The 18987-nt window shown below is 53.7% G+C and overlaps 1 protein-coding gene across 4 annotated transcripts in view; it reads right to left on the bottom strand.

The window, feature by feature from the left end:
• TMEM63B (transmembrane protein 63B) overlaps positions 1–18987 on the bottom strand; it is a 50133-nt gene that overhangs the window by 7512 nt on the left and 23634 nt on the right. For 2 of the 4 annotated variants that reach the window (XM_074863427.1, XM_074863430.1), the window contains exons 2-17: positions 12858–13056; positions 12162–12241; positions 10293–10331; positions 6550–6640; positions 5704–5741; positions 4796–4938; positions 4481–4532; positions 4084–4192; positions 3503–3573; positions 2598–2678; positions 2330–2453; positions 2107–2240; positions 1823–1960; positions 1407–1560; positions 1031–1137; positions 137–223 (exon numbers count right to left, since the gene is read on the bottom strand). In XM_074863427.1, coding sequence (XP_074719528.1) covers positions 137–223; positions 1031–1137; positions 1407–1560; positions 1823–1960; positions 2107–2240; positions 2330–2453; positions 2598–2678; positions 3503–3573; positions 4084–4192; positions 4481–4532; positions 4796–4938; positions 5704–5741; positions 6550–6640; positions 10293–10331; positions 12162–12241; positions 12858–13034 — 1625 coding nt within the window. In that variant the 5' untranslated portion in view covers positions 13035–13056. Of the gene's footprint in view, positions 1–136; positions 224–1030; positions 1138–1406; positions 1561–1822; positions 1961–2106; positions 2241–2329; positions 2454–2597; positions 2679–3502; positions 3574–4083; positions 4193–4480; positions 4533–4795; positions 4939–5703; positions 5742–6549; positions 6641–10292; positions 10332–12161; positions 12242–12857; positions 13057–13763; positions 13783–18987 lie in introns of those variants that run through there. The other 2 variants (XM_074863428.1, XM_074863429.1) reach the window with 2 other exon arrangements.

The following is an 18987-nucleotide window of genomic DNA, read 5'->3' as shown; positions in this document are numbered from 1 at the left end:
CTTCCCAAAGGGATGGTGGCCAGGGCACTCATGCAGTGGGGAAAGGATGTAGCGCAGGAGAAAAACCAGGGGTGCATCTCAACCTTCCCCGTGCTCCAGGTCTCTGCACTTGCTTTCCCTTCCCCATCACACTCACCTGCTCAGGCCCAGTGATGGCAGCAGCAAGACCATGAAGATGAGGAAGGTGTAACACTTGTGCATGGTTGTCCTGTTCTCTCCAGACCTGGGGGCAGAAAGGCACCCGTTAACCTTTCACTATGACCCCGCCAGCCCCTGGAGCTGTGCCCCCATCACCTTCTCATCAGAAAACACGTTCCAGTGTCTAATCTGAATCCCACCCTATCCACTACTGGTACATAAATATGCCCCCTTTCCCTCCAGTGTGTCTGAGGTCTGTTCTTGAGTCCCAGTTCCTCCCGCCTTGTATCACAGGCCCTCCCAGCCCTCATATCTTTAGAGGACTCTCTGCAATCCTCTCTCTTGACCTGCAACCCTCAGAGCTGGTGACATCCTCCCCACCAGCCTTTGCAACACAGAGCAGAAAACAAAGCCTACATCGCACGTCCTGTGGGGAACGTGCCTCACAAGCAGCACATTTCTAGTGCTCTGCACTTCAAATACCTTCCCTATGGCCAGAAGCCATAGCAGCTAAGGTGATTTTCTCTTGGAAAAGGTATGACTTACACGTGCATACAGGCACACCTCTGCTGCCCGCTCACCTGAGCCAAGACTTCCCTCACTACTAGCATTTCTCACAGCAACCAGCCCCAACTCCTCCCAGCTTTCTTCTTGTAGACCTACATCAAGCCCTGCTCAGACAACCATGTTACACAACAACAGCTAAGGGCTGGCAGAACAGCTGTCCACAGCAGACCCCAGGTGTCCAAGAGGTGCAACATAACACCACAGTTGGTGTGGAAGACAGAAATTCAAGCAGAAAGATCCATCTAGGAGCTGTACACCAGTGGGAAGTGTCTCATGGCCAGGCAGCACGCTGGTATGACTAAGAACAGGCGCTAGCTGTCCTTACCTGGTCCAGTGTGCTTCGAAGAAGGCAGAGTAATATACGATGGTGGGCAGCAGAGCAGAGAAGCACCACAGCAGCAGGGTGGGGAAGAACTGAGTGATGATGGGGTTCTGCAACGAGACAAGAGAACAGACCACGTGTTACACGGTGCGGCAGCTCTCGCACCAGCCGCAGGTACAGCTGCTCTGACTGGCACCAAGCCCCCAGCACTGCGGCTGTCACCGCACCCTGACCAGGCTTGGCACCTCCCTCGTGGTCAGGCTGACAGGACTTGGGGAACGCTGAAAATCTCTGTCCCTACCCCCTCCCTTACATGGGCTGTTGTGCCTCGGGGTGATTCCCACACTACTCATCCTGCACCTGTCTCCGAAGGCCTTACATTGAGGTACTCCACGGGCTTGGTGACATTGAACTTGTCCATAGTGGTGATGATGATAGCAGGGGTGGTGAGGAAGAAGAGGAGAATGAAGAGGACCACATTGATCACGAGGCAGCGGATCCACCAGATGAAGCCCCGGATGGAGAGGTGTTCCCTGAGAGGGGGGAAGGAGGGCATCAGGATGGCTGCATGGGGAAGAAGGGCAGGTCCGGGGCCTCACATGCACACCGCGGCCCAGCCTGCACGAACAGCAACTTGGGTGTCAGCCCAAGGCTTTCCCCCTCCAATTCAGATCAGACCTCTAGCTCAGCAAGAACAACTCCTTCAGTTACCAGAGGAGCAGATGGGGAGGGAGACGGGGAGGGCGCACCCCTTTCCCATCAGCAGGGCCTGTTAAGCCCCACAGAGCTGCTCACCAGTAGATGTTCTGTGGGTCAGGGGCATAACTGACAGTCCAGTTGGAGACGTGGAGGGACTCACTGCAGGAGGAGGCCCTGGGCTCCCCACGGCATGCACAGCCCTGGCACTTACAAGCGTTGAAATCTTTGAGGATTCTGGAGAAGAGAAAGAGGGAGATGCTGACACAGAGGGCTGGCAGTGACAAGCTGAGGGGGATGCCCTAGTGCTGGCATTCCTCTGGTTTAAGGCAAGAGCTGGGACAGGTCACCTTCCTGGGGAGGACAAGGCCCGTTGCACTCACATGGCTGTGATGGTTTCATTGTGGAAGGTGACAAAGGCCATCCCCAGAGGTTTTTCGTTCACTTTCTCCTTCTCCCGCTTGTAGTCATCTTTGAGCTTCTCCTCCAGCTTGGTATAGTACTCGATGGCCTCCACCTGTGCAGGGGAACAGGGGTCAGAGCAGAGACCTGGGGACTCAAGCCCCCATGTGCCCTGGTTCCCAACACCTCCAGCTCTCCCCCCACCTCCTCGCAGCCCCTGATGACACAGCAGCACAGGTGGCCACAGGGCTTGGGGTTGATCATGGATGGGGTGTTCTCCTTGCTCTGCAGGTTGGTGAAGTAGATTCGTCCACGTTCAGCTTTCTTCCTGAAACAGGAGAGCGGAAGAGAAGGAAAGAAAGAAAAAGAAAGAAAGAAAGAGGGTGGCTCAGAAAATCTCCTGTGGCACCAGACTTGAGGGAGAGCCCATGGCATCGGCCCACCCTGCCTTATCTTCCAAACCAGGGGTTACCTCTCTGCATCAAGGAACATCAGCCGGGCCACATCATAGCAGGGACGGGCCTCCAGGACGGTGCAGTTGGCATAGGCCTCCCTGTGGATGGGAAGCACCAGCTCATCACACCCAGCACCAAAGCTGTACCCTCCAGCAAACCCTATGCACCCAGGACTTCTCTCCTGCCCTGGCCGAGCATCCTGATGCACAGCAAGAGCTTACTGGGGGCAGCAGGGGAGCTCGCAGACTCTGTGTCCCTTATAGCAGAAGCAACACATGGGGAAAACACTGCATTCTCCAGGATCTGGCAGGAGGACCCTCTTTGGACTTTTGTCCCATGGCAGCAAGGCACCTCTCTGGCCCCACACCCCCTCTCTGCCTTCATGGGCCACAGGGCTTGGGGTCAGGAAGTGGTGGAAGGGTTCCCAAAGGGTACAAAGCATTTCTCCTCTCCCCACGGTGCTTCTAAACATGGCCCTGACAGTGTGTTCATTGAGGTCCTGACAGATGAGGAGTTTATTTTTTTTTGTTAAAAAGAAAAATATACTTTTCTACAAGGACTGTGACCAGGGCAGAAGCAGAAGCACAGCATTCCTGCTTGAGCGCCTCCCGCCTGCATCTCATCTCTGAACTTGACTACACCGCAGGACATGCCCTGTCCTCTAATTACCACATCGACCACCTATGACTCTGCAAGATATAGCTGGGCATACCCCAAGGCACAAAACCAAGGACACTGTACATTCAGATAAAAATCTGTACAGAAAAACAACAGCGAGATGCCCAAAAGAAAAGTATTCACCAATTTTGACTAGCTTTCTGCTCTCAATGTATTATTGCCATTCCAGGTAACACTAGCACTACCCCAATAAAATCATCCCTGTTACAGAGCAGCCTTTAATTAGGGACACAGTGAGACTCACTCAAAATGTTTCTTGATCTTCTCTGGCTCAGCATATTTTGAGATCCCGTTGATGAAGAGAGTTCGCTTAACCTGGAAGGAAGAAAAAAAGGAGAAGGCAGGTAAGTGTGGATGGTGTGAAAGACCAGACTGCAGCAAAACCCCCCAAGGCCTGAGTCAGCAACTGGAAAGGGCAGCCCCATCACTTCTAGCACCCAGGACTGCCCTTTCCTATGCTTCTACTAGCTGTTGCCATCCTGCATCCTAGTGTGCTGCAGATTGACAGGCTAGGGGCTCACACTGCAGCTGCCTGAACAGAAACAGGGGGTACCCTTAAGAAACAAAGAAAGCAAAAGCAGCTGGAGCAACCCCTGAGGAAGGCATGGGGTCCCCCTGACACGTGCAGGCCTCTCCTGTTTCCCCACAGGCAGTCAGAGCTGCTGCTGCTCTGAAGGAGATCTGCCTTTGGCCAGGCAGAATAAAAGAACAGCCAAAACAAGACAGCCCCAAATTGCTTTGGAAAGTGGGGTGCTTGGCACTCTCCTCAAGGCCACCTGACTTGACAGAAGGGCATGGAAAAACATGCAGCCAGATCCTGCTCACCAAGTCATCCTCTTTGTAGCGCATCTTGGAGGTGTGCCGGCGCATGCTGTACACTGTCAGCAGCAGGTACAGGAAGGCGAAAGATGTGTGTAGCCACAGCAGGTTATTCCTGTCACAGGGGAGACCACAAAGGTCAATGCAAGGTTGCCACTACAAGTCTGTGTATGGCTGGTCAGGCCCTGAAGGTGCGGTGGCCACAAGCAGCATAACCGGCATGCCACCCACATGCCCTACAACCAGATTCCAGGAGCTCAGCCTGGAAATTGGAGCAGGGACAATAGCCTTACAGCGAGGGCACAAATGCAGCCTTCAAGGGAGTGAGGCTCTGCAGCAAGTGGACATTTAAAAAAATACCCCTAGGGCCTCAATTATCCATCCCACCCCTGCCCACACATACCCAGAATTCAGGTTGGCAATAGTTGTCCTCCCAAAGCTGTAGGCGTTGTTTTCTGGGGAGAAAGAGGCAGACACAAGCACATGCAGTTATACCGAGTGGCACAGAGCACCACTGAGGCAGGCTATGGCAGGAATCTCACCTACAGAACACCCTAAAACCCAAGCTGCCCAGGACGACCCTCCGGATGCACCACGCTCAAAGTGGGACAGCAGTCCGGGTTTGTCTGTGTTAGTCCTGTCCTGCCCTCCACTGCTCCCCAGGGACACGGTGTTGAAAGCAGCTCCCCCAGCCCAGCCAAAGGCTCCCTGCTCTCACCTAGCAGGTCCCCTGAGAAGTTGACAGGCAACACGATGCCCACAGAAAGCACACCCACAGCCACCAGCAGCCCAATGATGTGCCTCTGGAAGGACAGGTAGTGCACCGCATCACCCCCACACTTGTCCCGGATCTCATCATCCCTGTCAGGGAGAGAAAGGTTGTTAGGCAATCTTCTACATTCCCTCAAGTGCTGGAGAACAGCACAGGGTCATGGTTGCCCTCCTGGTTTGAGCCCACACAGCACCCCTGGTTCTGCCCTACAGAGCTGAAGCCAGACCCTTGGGGTAGGGAGCCCAGCACCCAGCCTTGAACCAGCCTGGGCAGAAACCTGCCCGAGCAATGCTTACTGCAGCTCCACTCCACATGTCCCTGTCCCCTAGGACAGGCATCTGGACACACACAAACTCCACCTCACACCCTTCTGGTGGGCTTTGCCTCCCCTGCTGAGATACAGGATGGCTGACACTATCCCACAGTGCTCTGAAGCCAGGAAATATTTAGGAGACCACTCCTGAGCATCGTCAGGCTGGGGGTGCTTCTCTGCATCCTCCAGCCCCACCTTTGTAGTCATTCCTCAGGCAGCAGAGCCCCTGGCAGGAGTCCCAGGGAGAGAAGCATCTCCGCAGAGAAGCAAACAGTGTTTCTCAGATGGAACTGAGGCAGGGGAGACCTGGGCTGGGTGCTCTCCTCTGTCACAAACTCACTGTGTGACCTTAGTTCTGGCTTTAGGACTCCTCATCTAGTCCTGTCTTGGCTTGGACATACTTTGCTTGTGTTCTTCAGAGAAGGGGCTGCAGCAAGGGCAGCGACTTCACACAGCTGTACTGCGCTAGATGTCCCAATGCCCTGCACTGCCTCTCCTTCCTCCCCAGGTGGGTCGCCCATGAAGGTTCTGGGGCACTTACTTTATCCTGAAGATGGCTGTCAGCCAGGAGCAGAAACCCTGTGCAAAAAGAAGACAGGAGGGTCTCACATCACTCTGTGTTCCCTTATCTCTGCTCCCTCCTTCAAAGGTTCAGGGGACCAGGCTCGTGTCCTTGCACCTCCACAGACTTGGCTCAGCGGGGACAGATCATGAGCACCCAGACGTGCAGAGCCAGGGACGAGCCAAGGTGAAGGGGATAACAGTGCTACTCCATGGGACACAACACAGGCTGGACTCTGCCACGTGGCTGTCCCCTGCTAACTGACAGCTGAACCTCCCAGGCAGCCCACAGGCTCCTGACTAACATGGAAGCTCTCCACAGCCTAGGGACACCCAGAGAATTCACCATACAGGTACTTTAGCCATCATCCTGTACAAGAGGAGCTCTGCAGCTACTGGGAAGGCAGTCCGGGACAAGCCAGTGCTCCTCAAAGGACACCTGAAAGAGGAATACTTCCTGGGAGCTACACCACCCATCCAGCATACCCTGTTATCCTACTGAACTGTGCCTCCCCTTTTGAGAGGAAAACAGCAGTAGAGGTAGACAACGGTATGAGGAGGAGCTGGCAAGTACTGTTTGTAATGCTGAGATGATAGGTTGGACATATATCCGTTAAGCCGCAGGGATGTACAGCCTACTTATTTAAGCACATGTCTAGAAGCCACGTAGTTATGTCTCCTTGAGCTCTATACCACACACACTACAAGTTGTGGGACCTAAGGCCTGGGGATGGGCAAACAGTGCTTCTTCTGAAGAGCCCTTGATTCAGACAAGCTGCGGGTTCACGGCCACTCACAGACAAGGTGTTTGACTCTTGCTACTCACGTTGTCCCTCTGGTCAAAGTCCACAGAGCTGGAGACGGAGGTGAGGCGCTCGTAACGGTCATGGTTGTCGGAGTGCAGAGCAGAGGCTACGCTAAAATGACAAGCAGGAGGCGAGGGAGAAAGTTAGAAGATGTGAGGAGGCAGCCTGGTCAGGAACCAAGAGCACCCAGAAGATCAGAGGTTAATTCAGGTCAGTTTGCCCCAGGTGAGATGGAGAGAGGTGAGATCAGAGAGCAGAGGTAGTAGTAAGCAGAGACCCCTCCTCAGGCGGCACCCCGAGCCCAGCAGTCCCCATGGGCTTGGCTGTGGATGTTACTCGCTCAGCACCTTCTGAGGCACCCGCGTTATGCAGCAGCCCCTGTAAGGAGGGGCTGGCATAGGCTGCCATGAAGGAGAGATGAGGTATGTTAAGTGGAGGGTCTAGAGAGAGGCGGGAAGGTGGGAACCAGAGGGTGCCGCAGCCCCTCTGTTACCGGTGCGGCCACGAGGCGGCAGCCCTGGCGCTCCGGAGAGGCACCGGCTCCCATCCCGGAGAGCTTCACTGGCTTTAGGGAGGAGGAAGGCTGGAAGTCTGGTGGGCTGTATCCTGCTACATCAGTCCTCCCCACTCTTTGTGCTTCAGTGCAGGGCAACCCAGGAGGAGGGGGAACACAGCTGAGCCCCAGCGGCTGTGATGCCCGGAGCCAGGCTCAGCCCCACCTGCTCCACAGCCTCAGCTGAGCCTCCTGCCTGGAAATCCCTCCGCAGCAGGAGCCCGGCAGACAGATAGAAGTGAATGACCCCAGGCTAAAGGACAGGAAAGCAAGAGAGGTGAATATCCCAGACTGCTTTACTCCAGACACAGGCAGGGACCTAGATGAAGAACCAGCAGTAGAGGCATCCAAAGACAGACAATAGCCCACACTATGAATGGAGGCAGAGGGTGGCTGGCAAAGGAGACAAGAAAATGGTCCAGAGACCCAAATTAAATAGCACTTGCAAGACGACAACAGCAGGCCAGGACCTTGGAGGTGCAAGAGATATGGCTGATCTGAAGGCTAGAAGCAAAGGAAAAAAACCAGATGAAAACACAGTCTCTCTGTAACCAGTGCAGGCTCAAGGAGGATCCGATGGACAAGGACCCAGAGAAGAAGCAGCTGAGAGACAAGCGCTAGAGATGAGGTGGATGACACTATGGGAAGGAGAACAAGCAAAGACCCTCGTGACCCTGCCAAAGGAAAGAGGATGGGACACGTGGCCTCCCTCAGAGCAGAGCAGCACCTGCTGAGCCCCTAATGGGAAGTAACAGAGAGAGGGGAAAGAAGATTAGCTGAAGGTCATGGGACTACAGCAGCACAGATTAGACAGTGGCGTGCAGCCTTGCGACTGCGCAACCCAGCACCCTGCTCTGCTGGAGGGACAGAGCGAGCTTAGACCAAGCTCTCAGACCTTCAGCCCTTTAAAATACCAGAGGCATCGCAGCTGGGTGCAGGGAGTGAGGGTGAATTTCTGCTGTCCACAGCCCCAAGAAGAGCCCAGCATGATGACACAGTGTGCTTTTGGCTCCTTGGTACTGGAAAAGCAGAGAGAAGAGCAGAAGCACAACTGGAGGGAACAACTGAGAAGAGCGGCATGTTATGCGATGACCAGGCTAACTTGGCTCCATTCAGGCAGACACAGAGACAATAATCAGAATGACCGACAGTGCTGAGAAGACAGAGGAGGCCAAACCTTGCCAGTGATGTGAAGCTGAAGGAGTACCTGCACCTAGCTGGAGGCTTTTTAAAGCAACATACTAACAAAGCAAGTGGGTGGAGGCAACATTGCCCTAAACTGCAAGAAGATTAAGGTGGGACCCTGCCCACTGCCCCAGGTTTAGTGCCAGCCCTGTCAGGGGTGAAGAAGGATGGGGTCTGAGGCATAGCTAGCTTCAGGCCAAGGAAATCCCATGGTCCGGGAGGGGAGGCCAAGCATGCTGCAGGCTTGCTGTGGTGCGAGGCAGGAGGTGGGTATGTGGGTGGCAAGTCCCCCAGGGCTCTGTGATCACTGCCCTTACACACAGAGGTGGAGGTAGGTTGCCATGACCTCCTGGTGCAGACTGAGTCACCAATTAAGAGTGCTGATGGCTACTGCAAGCTCTGGCAATGGGCAGGATAAGGACACGTGCCAGTGCTCAGGCAAAGGGACATGTCAGAGGAGGATGCCCTCCCACACCAAGAACAATGTTCCACATTCAAGGGCTGGGAGTGCCAGGTGGCGTACACATGTCCCTAACCCATCCCCTGCCATTGCACCCCAGCACAGAGGACAGCTGGGATGGGAAGGTGCCACCAGCCTTAGAGGAGCACAGCCAGACGAGGTTTCCTTGCTGAGCTCCGCAGGCTTTTGGAAGTTTCTGGCTACTAACACTGTCCCAGCTCAAGCAGTAGGTTTTGGGGGGGGGGGGGTGGGGGGCAGGGGGTGGTAGGGGTGTCAGCAGAGCACTCCAGCAAGCTCAGATGAAGAATGGGAGCAGAAAGAAGTGGCCCCCTGGAGAGAGACAAGCAGTCATGAGGATAACTGAGGTGGCCCCCCTGAAAAGTCTCAGAGCATGAAGGCTCTGCTAACTCTTACTACTACAACAAAGTGTTAGCAGTGAAAAGTTACCAGACACACCTGAAGCAGGACCAACCACTAGTGAAGCACTCAAGCATGAGTGAGGGTTCCCCTCTGTGCCATGCACCACAGCTACCACCACCTGTTTTCACAACTCTGACTGCTCTGCTCCTTTAGGGGCAAGGAGCAACTACAAAAATAGGAGCACCCCTGTACCGTCTCAAGGCAGAAGCAGTGGCAGACCCCTGCTTTGCAAGTGATGGAGTATAAAAAGTGAGGTTACAGCTTGCTGCCCAGACCTCAGACACATGCCAGCCTGGCTGGAGCAACCATCGCAGGCTCTGCACTGCCAGGTGATCGTCTCCTCTGCACTGTGTACCACTCAGCCAGTCAACAAGGTACAGGGGATGCTCTTCTTAGGCATAAAAGCAGCAAGAAAGAGGAAAGTGCAGGAAGAGAGGGTCCATGGCAGTGCTTAATGGGCAATGTCCGGCCAAGGTGCTGGAGGATGCTCTTGGAAGCGCTGAGGCAGGAAGTTTGCTTCTGCAGGGGGAGAGAGAAAGGACAAAGGTGCTGCCAGCTGGGGGTAGGTGGCAAGGGACACAGGCCAACAACTTGCCCTGGTCCTGGCAGCCTCATAGGGTAAAGGAAAAAGAGAGGAGTCTTGCAACTGCCTGCCGGATCCTCTCTGTGCACCCACCTGCCCTTGCAGCTAGTGTGGGAGCAGCCCTTGTGGCACCCTGGCACAACAGGGACCAGGCAAAGGAGGCTCCCCTGCACCTGGGTGACCTGAGCATGCTGTGGGCTCAGGCAACCAGGTTTATTTTCTCCATCACAAGGCAGGATAGCTGGACACAGGCAGGTAGAGCAGCGTATTTGATGTGGCACCCTCCACCTTGGTCAGGACTGGGAGCTCCTTGGCAATGCTGCCCTCAGGGAGCATTTAAGTGCTACTAGAGGAAAATCATGGTACATCCAGCTGTGGTAGTGGCTGACACAAAGGGGAGGGAAAGAGAAGAGCACAAATCCACCGGAAGGCACAAATCCAAGCCCAAACTCCCAGCCACTTAGATTAGTTCAGAAGCAAGACAGAAAACTGTAAGAGAAAAGGAGAAAGAGAGAGAGTGCAAGCAAGAAAGAAGAAACAAGACCCTGAAAAAGTGACATACTATTCCCGCTCCTCTCGCTCCGTCTGCCAGTGTCGGCGCCTGGGGGCACAGAAACACAAAAGGAGAAGTTAAAACCATGGGAGCAGGCACTGGGTCTCCTCTGTTGCAGGGAGTTACACACCTGACAGAGCTCCACACTTTCCTGAGGAAGAGGAACCTGCCAATGGTCAGGCTGGAGAAGACCTTCCTTCCAGAGCCCAGTGCCACCTCAAGCCACAACACCCCTGAGTCCCCGCTGGCCCAGGGTCAGAGTGCTTTACTGCCAGCTAAAAGTAAGCTGGCTTTACTGGGAAGGTGGCCTGGCTCCACACTGTGGGTATTCCAGGGAGCTCCTGAGGGGTGGGGCCAGGCAGGACAGCCTGCCGGGGCTGCCTGGCTGCCATCTCAGCAACCCTTCCATGCCTCTCTTCCCTATGCAGGCAGTCAACGCTCTTGCATCCCACCCTGTGGATGAGTCAAGCAGCAGGGGCGCCTCCCTGGGATCCCAGTCCTGGCAATTCACAGCCCTTACCACAGCCATGCTCTCCCTCTCCCCATGCTTACCAGCTCTCCCTTGCCAAACAGCTGGCACCCCTCTGCCTTTCTGCCTACAGCCACTGATCCCACTCCCTCACACCCAAGGTGCTCAAGCATTGCCTCCAAGAAGGGCCAGCCATCTCTCCCCACTGAAGGCCATAGCTGTGCAGGCCCTGTGACTATCAGCCAGTGCTTGGGTCCAGATAGCTTAAGCCCGAGGAGCTGCTGCCCTCTCCCCAGTGACATCTCATCTAGCTATTCCCTTCTCGTTTTCCCCCAAGACCCCTGTGTTGATGATTTCCCCAGGCAGGCCAGGAAAGGAGAGCCAGAAGGACATAGCTGCTTATCTCATGCTATTCCAGGACTGCTCATCTAAACCAGGAGAGTTCCTGATTCAGTGTTGGAAGAAAACAACTCTTACTCTTTCCACTGTCATACATGGAGTGCTCAAGAGCACCTTACTTCAATCTGTATTGCCAAAGAGGCTGGAGCTCAGTCCCATCCAAGCCTTTGGGCATGATGAGCTTGTGGAGCTAATCGAGGAGAAGAACCACCTACCACAGCCAGCCTTCAGAAGCCACACTTTGTCGTCAGCACATTACAAAGCACACGGGGCACAGTGAACCACCCCTTGAGAGGGGTAGACTGCCTGCACAACCCCTCTAGCTTAACCAAAGAGAGTTCCTTGTTTTGTATTGGAAGAAAATAATCGTTGTCCTTCCTGCTGCTGACAGCAAAAACAAGAATAGCATCTCACTCTGCTCTGGAGCTGCCGTCCGCAATGGGCCCCAACTTTTGCTGACATACACTGTAGCCCACGAATGCTCTGGGCAAGAAGGATCCATACCCAGACCGACTCATTAGCGCTTGGGATGCAAGTTAAACTCGCATTAGCACAGCAGTACCGCATCTGGAAACGCAGCCTACCGCTTTCAAGTGCTCTGAATGAGAACTGCATCCAGCAGAGCCACAAAGACACCTTCAGAGGCTTAACAAAGCCTTCACTGTGGCAACTCTCACCCTTCCTGTGACCTCTTTTCCTCTCTCTCCTCCCTCCATCTCCTCCTCCAACTGTTCCTCTATAAGAGCCCCTGCACATCTTTGTCACTGTAGGGACCACAAATGATATGGAGCCAGTAGGGACCACCCCCTGTGTTGAGAGAAAGATGCTGTAACAAAAAAGCCAGTAAGTGGGGATTTTTCCTGTTCCTGGAGCTCAGGGGATACAACTTGCATCCTTGCCTCTCCTCCCTACCTCCCTCTGGCACATGCAAGGGGATTTATCCCTTCTGCCTCGCAGCAAAGAAAGGTACCACTCATGCCTTGTTTTCCTGTCCCTTCTCCCATGCTTACCTGTCAGCATCAGTCACCAGGGCCAGGCGTCCATAGTCCCAAGCAACTTTACGCAAAATTGAAAAGACAAACAACAGTGCCTGGAAGAGAGCAAAGAAGGAGCTATGAGATAAGGCATTGTCCAGCTGTGTCTTGTCTCTGTGTGCAGAGCAACAGGAACAGTGAGGGTTGGAGGGGACAGGACTGCTTGGTTAACAGCACACTGAGGCCATGGGACAGCACAAGGTCCCCAGGGCTGTTAAAATCAGACTATCTGGATGGCTGTGGGAGGCACAGGTCCAGGATGCAGCACACAGTAGCTAAGTTAGCCACAGGATCAAAAGGCCCTTAGGTCACAAGGAGGCACGATTATGGCTACAGCATCTGTAGTCCTACAGTTCCCAAGGAGGAACAAGCAAAGCCTTTGCATGGGTAGAGCTGCAGAGACTTGGCACCATAAGCAGGAGTTTTGGGATGCAGGACTGACCTAGCCTGACCCACATCCTTAGGAGAATTTGTAACACCCTTCCATGGGCTCAGTGTGGTGGTACTGGAGTTAAGTCAATAGTGGTTAAGGGACACAATGAGGACCATAAAGTCAGCCAGCAGCAAAGTCCAGGATGGCATTTGGGGCCCTCAACTCTACCACCCAACCACAGTCCTCCCTTCATGGATAATTAGGGGAGAAGATGCTGAAGCAACAGCAGGTAGACTTACAAGAAAGCACATAAAGTCAAGGGCTAGGACAGTGGGCACCCCACCAAAGGGCAGCCCCTGCAGCACAGTGCTGCGGATGCGGGCACTGTAGCAGTAGTCCTTGGTGCTGTTGTTGCATGTGGAGGCTTTGCAGGTGGCCCCTGCTGAGCCCAGGGTGGCAATCACGTAGGGAAGCATCTCTACAGCTTCATCGTCTTCCCTAGGGAAAAGAGAGAAAGGTCTGGTTAGACACACACCAGCTGGACAACAGTGTAGCCCTGTTGGGAGTTAGGGGCCAACCTTGCCTGCTCTCTCCGGCTCCTCTGCGCTAAAGGATTTCCCTGGGAACCAGTGTCCAGGGACAAGGTCATCTGGAGAAGCCTGCTGAGTCTGGGGGACACTGGAAGAGCTCAGGTGCTTTAGCAGCTGTGGTCCTACCACATACAGTCCCAGAGCTCCCTTCCTTGTTCCCCCACTCTCACACCGTTTAGGTGAACCTCCTTCTCACAGACTACTCCTCTTCCTGAGGACATGATGTCTCAGCCCATTCCCCTCATCAGGGAGAATGTTTAGGTACAGGAAAGAATGAAAGGGTGGGGTGGTGGGGGCATGAAGTCATGTCTAGATGATAGAAACAAACTGCTATGGGACAGTTGCTGCATCATGATCCCACAATTTCCTTTGCCTGGCTGCATGCCATTAGCTTTATTAGGCTGAATCACCACCCTCCACTCACGGCAGGCCTCAGCCCCCAGCTCCCAGGGCACCCATCAGGGGCTGGTTACACCCGCTGTTTATTTTCTTTCCTTCCTCTGACTTGGATGCATTTAGATGCAACCACACAGAGGGCAGAGAGGCTTAGGCTCTACTATTTAGCTGGTCAAATATTTTATTTATTTCAGTGCCCTCTCTGAATTGCTGCAAGACCTGCAGTTGGGCTCAGGTCAGCATCACTGCAGCATCACTGCTTGGACATGGGGAGATCCTCCTCCTGTGCAGAGCAGCTCCATGGGAAACACGAAGACGACCATGCTAGCAATGGATAAATGCAAACTGATCATCACTGGGATGGTCTAGAAACAACAAATCGACAGAAACACAACCACTTTGTGAAAGAGGGGAGAGAAAACCCCATCAGCTGCAGAAGGAAGCAGTGATAACAGACAGGAAGATCTACCCCAGGCTGCTGATCCCTGAACCACTCCTCTTATCCAGCAACCCACCAACACCCATCTTCCACTACTACCATGTACCATGCAGAAAGGCTAGCTGGTGCAATATCACTTCAGGGCAATGCTCAGGGGCTGCTTACCCAAGCCCAGGAATGCCATCCTGGTGGACTGGGCAAAAGAGCCATCACTGACCCAAAGCACGAGAAAGCCACCGCTACTGCCCTGTGCTGGTTTCAGCCTCTTGTCCCAGAGATGCCCCCTGCCACCAGCCCAGTCCATCTAGCTCTGTGTTAGATGGTGACATTAGCAGAGAGAGCTCAGGGCTCTTCCTTCCAGCTCATGGGTTTATCCTGGCAATCTCCTGCCCGGCTGCAGAGATTTATCAGCATCACAGCACAATGCTGGCTGGATAATGACCACCAAACCGTTGCACTGCCGTGTCCTAGAGAGCTCGGCTCAGCTGAAGCACAGATGACAAAGGGCACCACCACAAGCAAAAGCCCGGTTGGGTACAGGCATTGAGGGGGGTCAGACAAATTGGAAAAGCCACCAAGCAGCCTATTAAGAGGTATTCACAGGAACAGAGCTGGAGCATGGCTGCCAGGAGCAGAAAAAGGGAGTAGAAAAGCAGGAGAAGAAAGCCAAGCCATGAGATCACGGCTGGGAACCACCTGGGGAACAAGGCATGATAATTCACCCTGGCTGAATTAACAAGAGACTCAGAAGCTTGAGGGGAGGGATGGGAAGAAATGATGGGATGAGACTCAAAGGAAAGTCACACACTTAGGAGCATGAATAGTTATACCCCTCTGTTTTTACCTCCAAAGTGCCAGCCTAGATGGACTCACTGTAAAGACAAATACCTCTCATTCCTCTTTTTGGGAATCTTGTAAACTTCTAGGTTGAAAACGGTATCTTGCAGCAACGAGTTCCAGACGTTGAATAAAAGACTACAATCCCACTGCAACTCCACAGCCTTCAGTTCTCCTTGCATAGTGAGAAAAGGCAAAGAATAAAAGCCTTTGCTTTTTCTAGACCTACTAAGCTCACTACTATTAAGTGTCCTCTCCTTCCCATGACACAAGGTGTCTTCCAGCTCTAACCACTCTCACCACGCATCCCCAGTATATCCTCTTTTGACCCTACGGAAAGGCGACCAGAACCACATACGATATCCTGAGTAGGGAAATGACCTTAACTGCCAGAACAGCACCCTGATGCTCTCAGCATCTCCCTTTACACTACTCCTTGTGCAGCTGAGCATGATTTACTTCTCTGATGGCATCTTTGCATATTGATGAAAAGCATGTCTCTAACCAGGCCGCAGTGCTGCTGGCCTGAGTAGCCACGGTAATTTAGAAGCCAGCCATGTCCCACAACAAATAATTCCTTCCAATAAACTCAGCTGCACACTTCTCATTACCCACTTTCTCACCACCTCACACCACTTCACTTTACATGGTGTCATTTCGGCGTTGATTCACCTTGACAAATCTGAATGACTCCAGGGTATCAGCAGATTTTGTGTACCTTGCTGCACATTATCTTTCCTCGGTCATTAATAGCAAAGGACCTCATCCCTCTGCTCTTGTTACACTGAAATTTCTTGTTCATTCCTAGGCTTTGTTTGTGGACCCTCAGCCAGTTTTTGATCCAGAACTCTACATCTCCAGTGGACAGTTTTCTTAACAGTCTTTTGTGAGGAATTTCAGAGGTTTTCTGAATATGCAAGCAAGTTACACAAGCTGGCTGAATATTACCTATTATTTTACTGAAGTACTGAAAGACTTGCAACAGATCAGGGAAGTATGATTTTCCTCTGCAGAGACCAGACTGTTTACCTCATTCCTGCATGTTTTATAGCCCCATTTTCTGGTCGTCTTTCTAAAAGAAACGAGGCTCATATGCTCACATTGCCAACAACCCCATCATAACCATTATTTATACAAACCATTATGCGTTCAAGACAAACTTTGCAAGCCTATGGGTAATTTAAGCCACATTTCACAGAGACAGGTCCCAGAGATGTATTTTTCTTCCTGAAGCCTAGAGGATGGACTGGAAGGGACTGGAGATAAACCTTCCTAGCCTCTCCAGTATCCCAGCCAGAACATCCAGTAATGGAAAAGCTGTGGCATATGCCCAAGGCTTATACTGCCTTTTCATCAGCCCAGCCAGGCAGCAGAGCGGCAGTCAGCACCATCCTTTGGTACGCAACCTCCTGCCCAGCTGGTAAGCACAAGAAGGGCCTCCCCATGGAGACAGAGGTGCTTCAGGTGTGTGTGAAGCCTGGGAAAGCTTGCAGGGATGTCTGGAGCACTTCTGCTCTTCCAGCTCCTGCACCTGCAGGCACACCCAGCAGCAGGCTAGAGGCAACCTGATGTCACATCACTTCAGGTCAGACCCACCAAGGTGCCCAGCTTCTGGGGTTACAATATGACTTAGGCAACTAAGAAAAAGTTCTGCAGGCTCGATCTATAGTGCCTACCTAGTATCCTTCATCCAAAGACCTTTCTAAGGCTGAGCAGGAGTCTGGCTAGTCTTGCCAGGCACAGCGAAACCTGTGGGTCTGGCAATACCTCTGTCCCCATGCTTGGTTTGCACCTTGGTCTCAGACAGCCGCCCCCACCCAGGCAGGGCACGCTGCAATGTGTCCTGTGCTGCAAGGAGCAGGGCTGGTCCTGGAGGCAACTGACGTTGGGTGCAGTGTTTTAAGCAAGGCACAGATGGGCAGGAAAGGCAGCGCTTGCAGCAAGCACAGCCTGGTGGTGCTTGCAGTGTACTTCCCAATTATGAAAGGAAATCTGCTCCAGCAGCACGGGAGCGAGAAGGGGACTTCTCCAGCAACAACTGTTCCCCTCCTCAAATACAGATCTGATGCCCTGCCTCCACCCAAGGCAGAGAGGGTTTTGCAAAGCTTTCTGTTCAGAACCCAGTGCCTGCCTCTGGGGAAGGACCCCAGGTGCCCCCTTACACCTACGCTGCCACTTCAGGTAAGAGAGCCCCCGAGACCATACAGGCTGTGCTGTACTGGGACATGGTTAAAGGTGCCTTTCCTGGTCCCTCCTTTCCTTCGCGGGCTGTAGGACAGGGCAAGCTTGGCTCTGCCTGGGCTGAGTTTCAAACATCAGCACAGGCTCCTGCACATCAAGAGAGCCAAGCTGCAGGGGGCTAGTGGAAAGCTCTCCCAAAGGCTGGGGCGGTGGGAGCCAGCCTGAGGTGTCCAAGCCCTTTCCTGACCGTGAGCACGGCTTCCCAGTACAGCACATTGCAGGGCCGAGCAGTAAGAGGACATCAAACCAGGTCCCATGCAAGACCTGGAGCCTTCCCCTCCTGCACTCTGAGCATTTAATGCTGACTTCCTCAAAACAGCAAGGACAGCATAGAAAGACTTGCCAAAAGAGGTTTTCAGCTCTTATTCAGCAATACTGGACTCCATTCCCTTCTCTATGAGCAGTGGGAAGCGGGGAGGGAGGAACGGCAGACCCCCTGCTTCCCCCATCCCCAAAGCAGCCTGCTTCCTGCCCTGCACCACAGCCTCTACATCCCCAGCAGGACCAGCGTGTACACACTGCCCCATGTTTCTACCCCCACGTGTCAGGAGCAGAGGCGTCCTGTTTCCTAGCTGAAGTCCCTAAAGCACATCTGACCGGGTGTTGCAGTGCACGCAGCCTCCCAGCCTCCGGCCCAGCTCCCGCCAGCTGAGCCCTGGGCAAACGTGGCCCTGGGAACTGCCGCTCTCAAGGGCTTGGCAGACCCAGCAGGGCAGGCGCTCTCCTCCTCCTCACCTTTGCCCTTGGCCTGCAGGTCAGCACAGCTTGCTGGGTTTTCCTCTTGGATGAGCACCCACGTAGGAGCCAAGCAAGCCTCCACGCTCCTGTCCATCACAAGGGAAAGAGGGAAGAAGGCAGCATGAGGCTGGGAAGGCTGGGATGACATGCCTTGGTCCTTGCAGGCTGAGACACAGCCATGGATAGCGCTCATCAGGATGCTAAGAGAGTCATCCTGCAGTCTGGGCAGGGGGTGACACCCAGCAGAGGCTTGAGGGGCTCTTGCAGGGCAGAGGACCAGGAATGGCTTGTTGAGGAGGCTGCCTGCCCCATGCTGAACTCTTCTGCGGCACAGCATGGCCAGGGCACGCAATAAAAATAGTGCTGCAGGTCCTCCCAAATGGAGCATTTCCCATTCTCCTCACCAGCTCACCCTAGAGTCTCTGCCCCTCGCACCCAGCGCGTGCATCCTCTGCCAAACCTCTGGCACCAGGAGGAAAGAAGAAAGAAAAAGCACTCTGCTGGGACTCTGGCAGGAGTGATGCAGAAGCTGGACAGCCAGCTTACAGGCAGACAGATGCACCGACACAGGCAAGAGTCTAGCTGTGTTCTTCCAGCCACACCACTGATGTCAGGCAGACATGAGGAGGTGGCCTGAGAAACGCCTGCAGAAAAATATAAATCAATAAAGCATATGCATGCGCTTGCAGCCAGAACGACGTAAGCACACAAGCTACGTTCATTTGTTTTCTCACTGACAAGTGTTAATAACCCCATCTGTAATTAGAACAGCGAGATTGTGCTCTGGTAGAGACACATTCATTTATGGAAATGTGACAGTCTCACAACAGGCTGGGGGCACAGAGACAGGCAGCCAGATACCAGCAGGTCTGGGGTTAGGATACTAGAGACTTCGAGATTAAAAAAAAACCCCAACCAACCAAAACTTTGCTAAATCTCTAGGACACAGTGTTCGGGGAGGTGAGGTGAGTTTTGGTTCCTGGACCCAGAGAGTGCTGGGGGCATGGCCTGTACCTTGCAGACCTGCTCCTCAGGGGTCTCCTTGGTCTCTCAAGCATCACGGGTGATTCAGGCCCGTGATGCCAGGGTCCTGAGCCTGGAGGATGTGCCACCCTGAGCCCCTGTCTGCCAGGGCAGCACAGACCTGCCTGCACCAGGCACTTGGGGACTCTCACACAGCAGCTGGCA

This window comes from Strix uralensis, chromosome 3 (genome assembly GCF_047716275.1).
Source record: "Strix uralensis isolate ZFMK-TIS-50842 chromosome 3, bStrUra1, whole genome shotgun sequence".
Classification (NCBI taxonomy): Eukaryota; Metazoa; Chordata; class Aves; order Strigiformes; family Strigidae; genus Strix; species Strix uralensis.
This window is presented reverse-complemented; position numbering and strand designations above follow the sequence as displayed.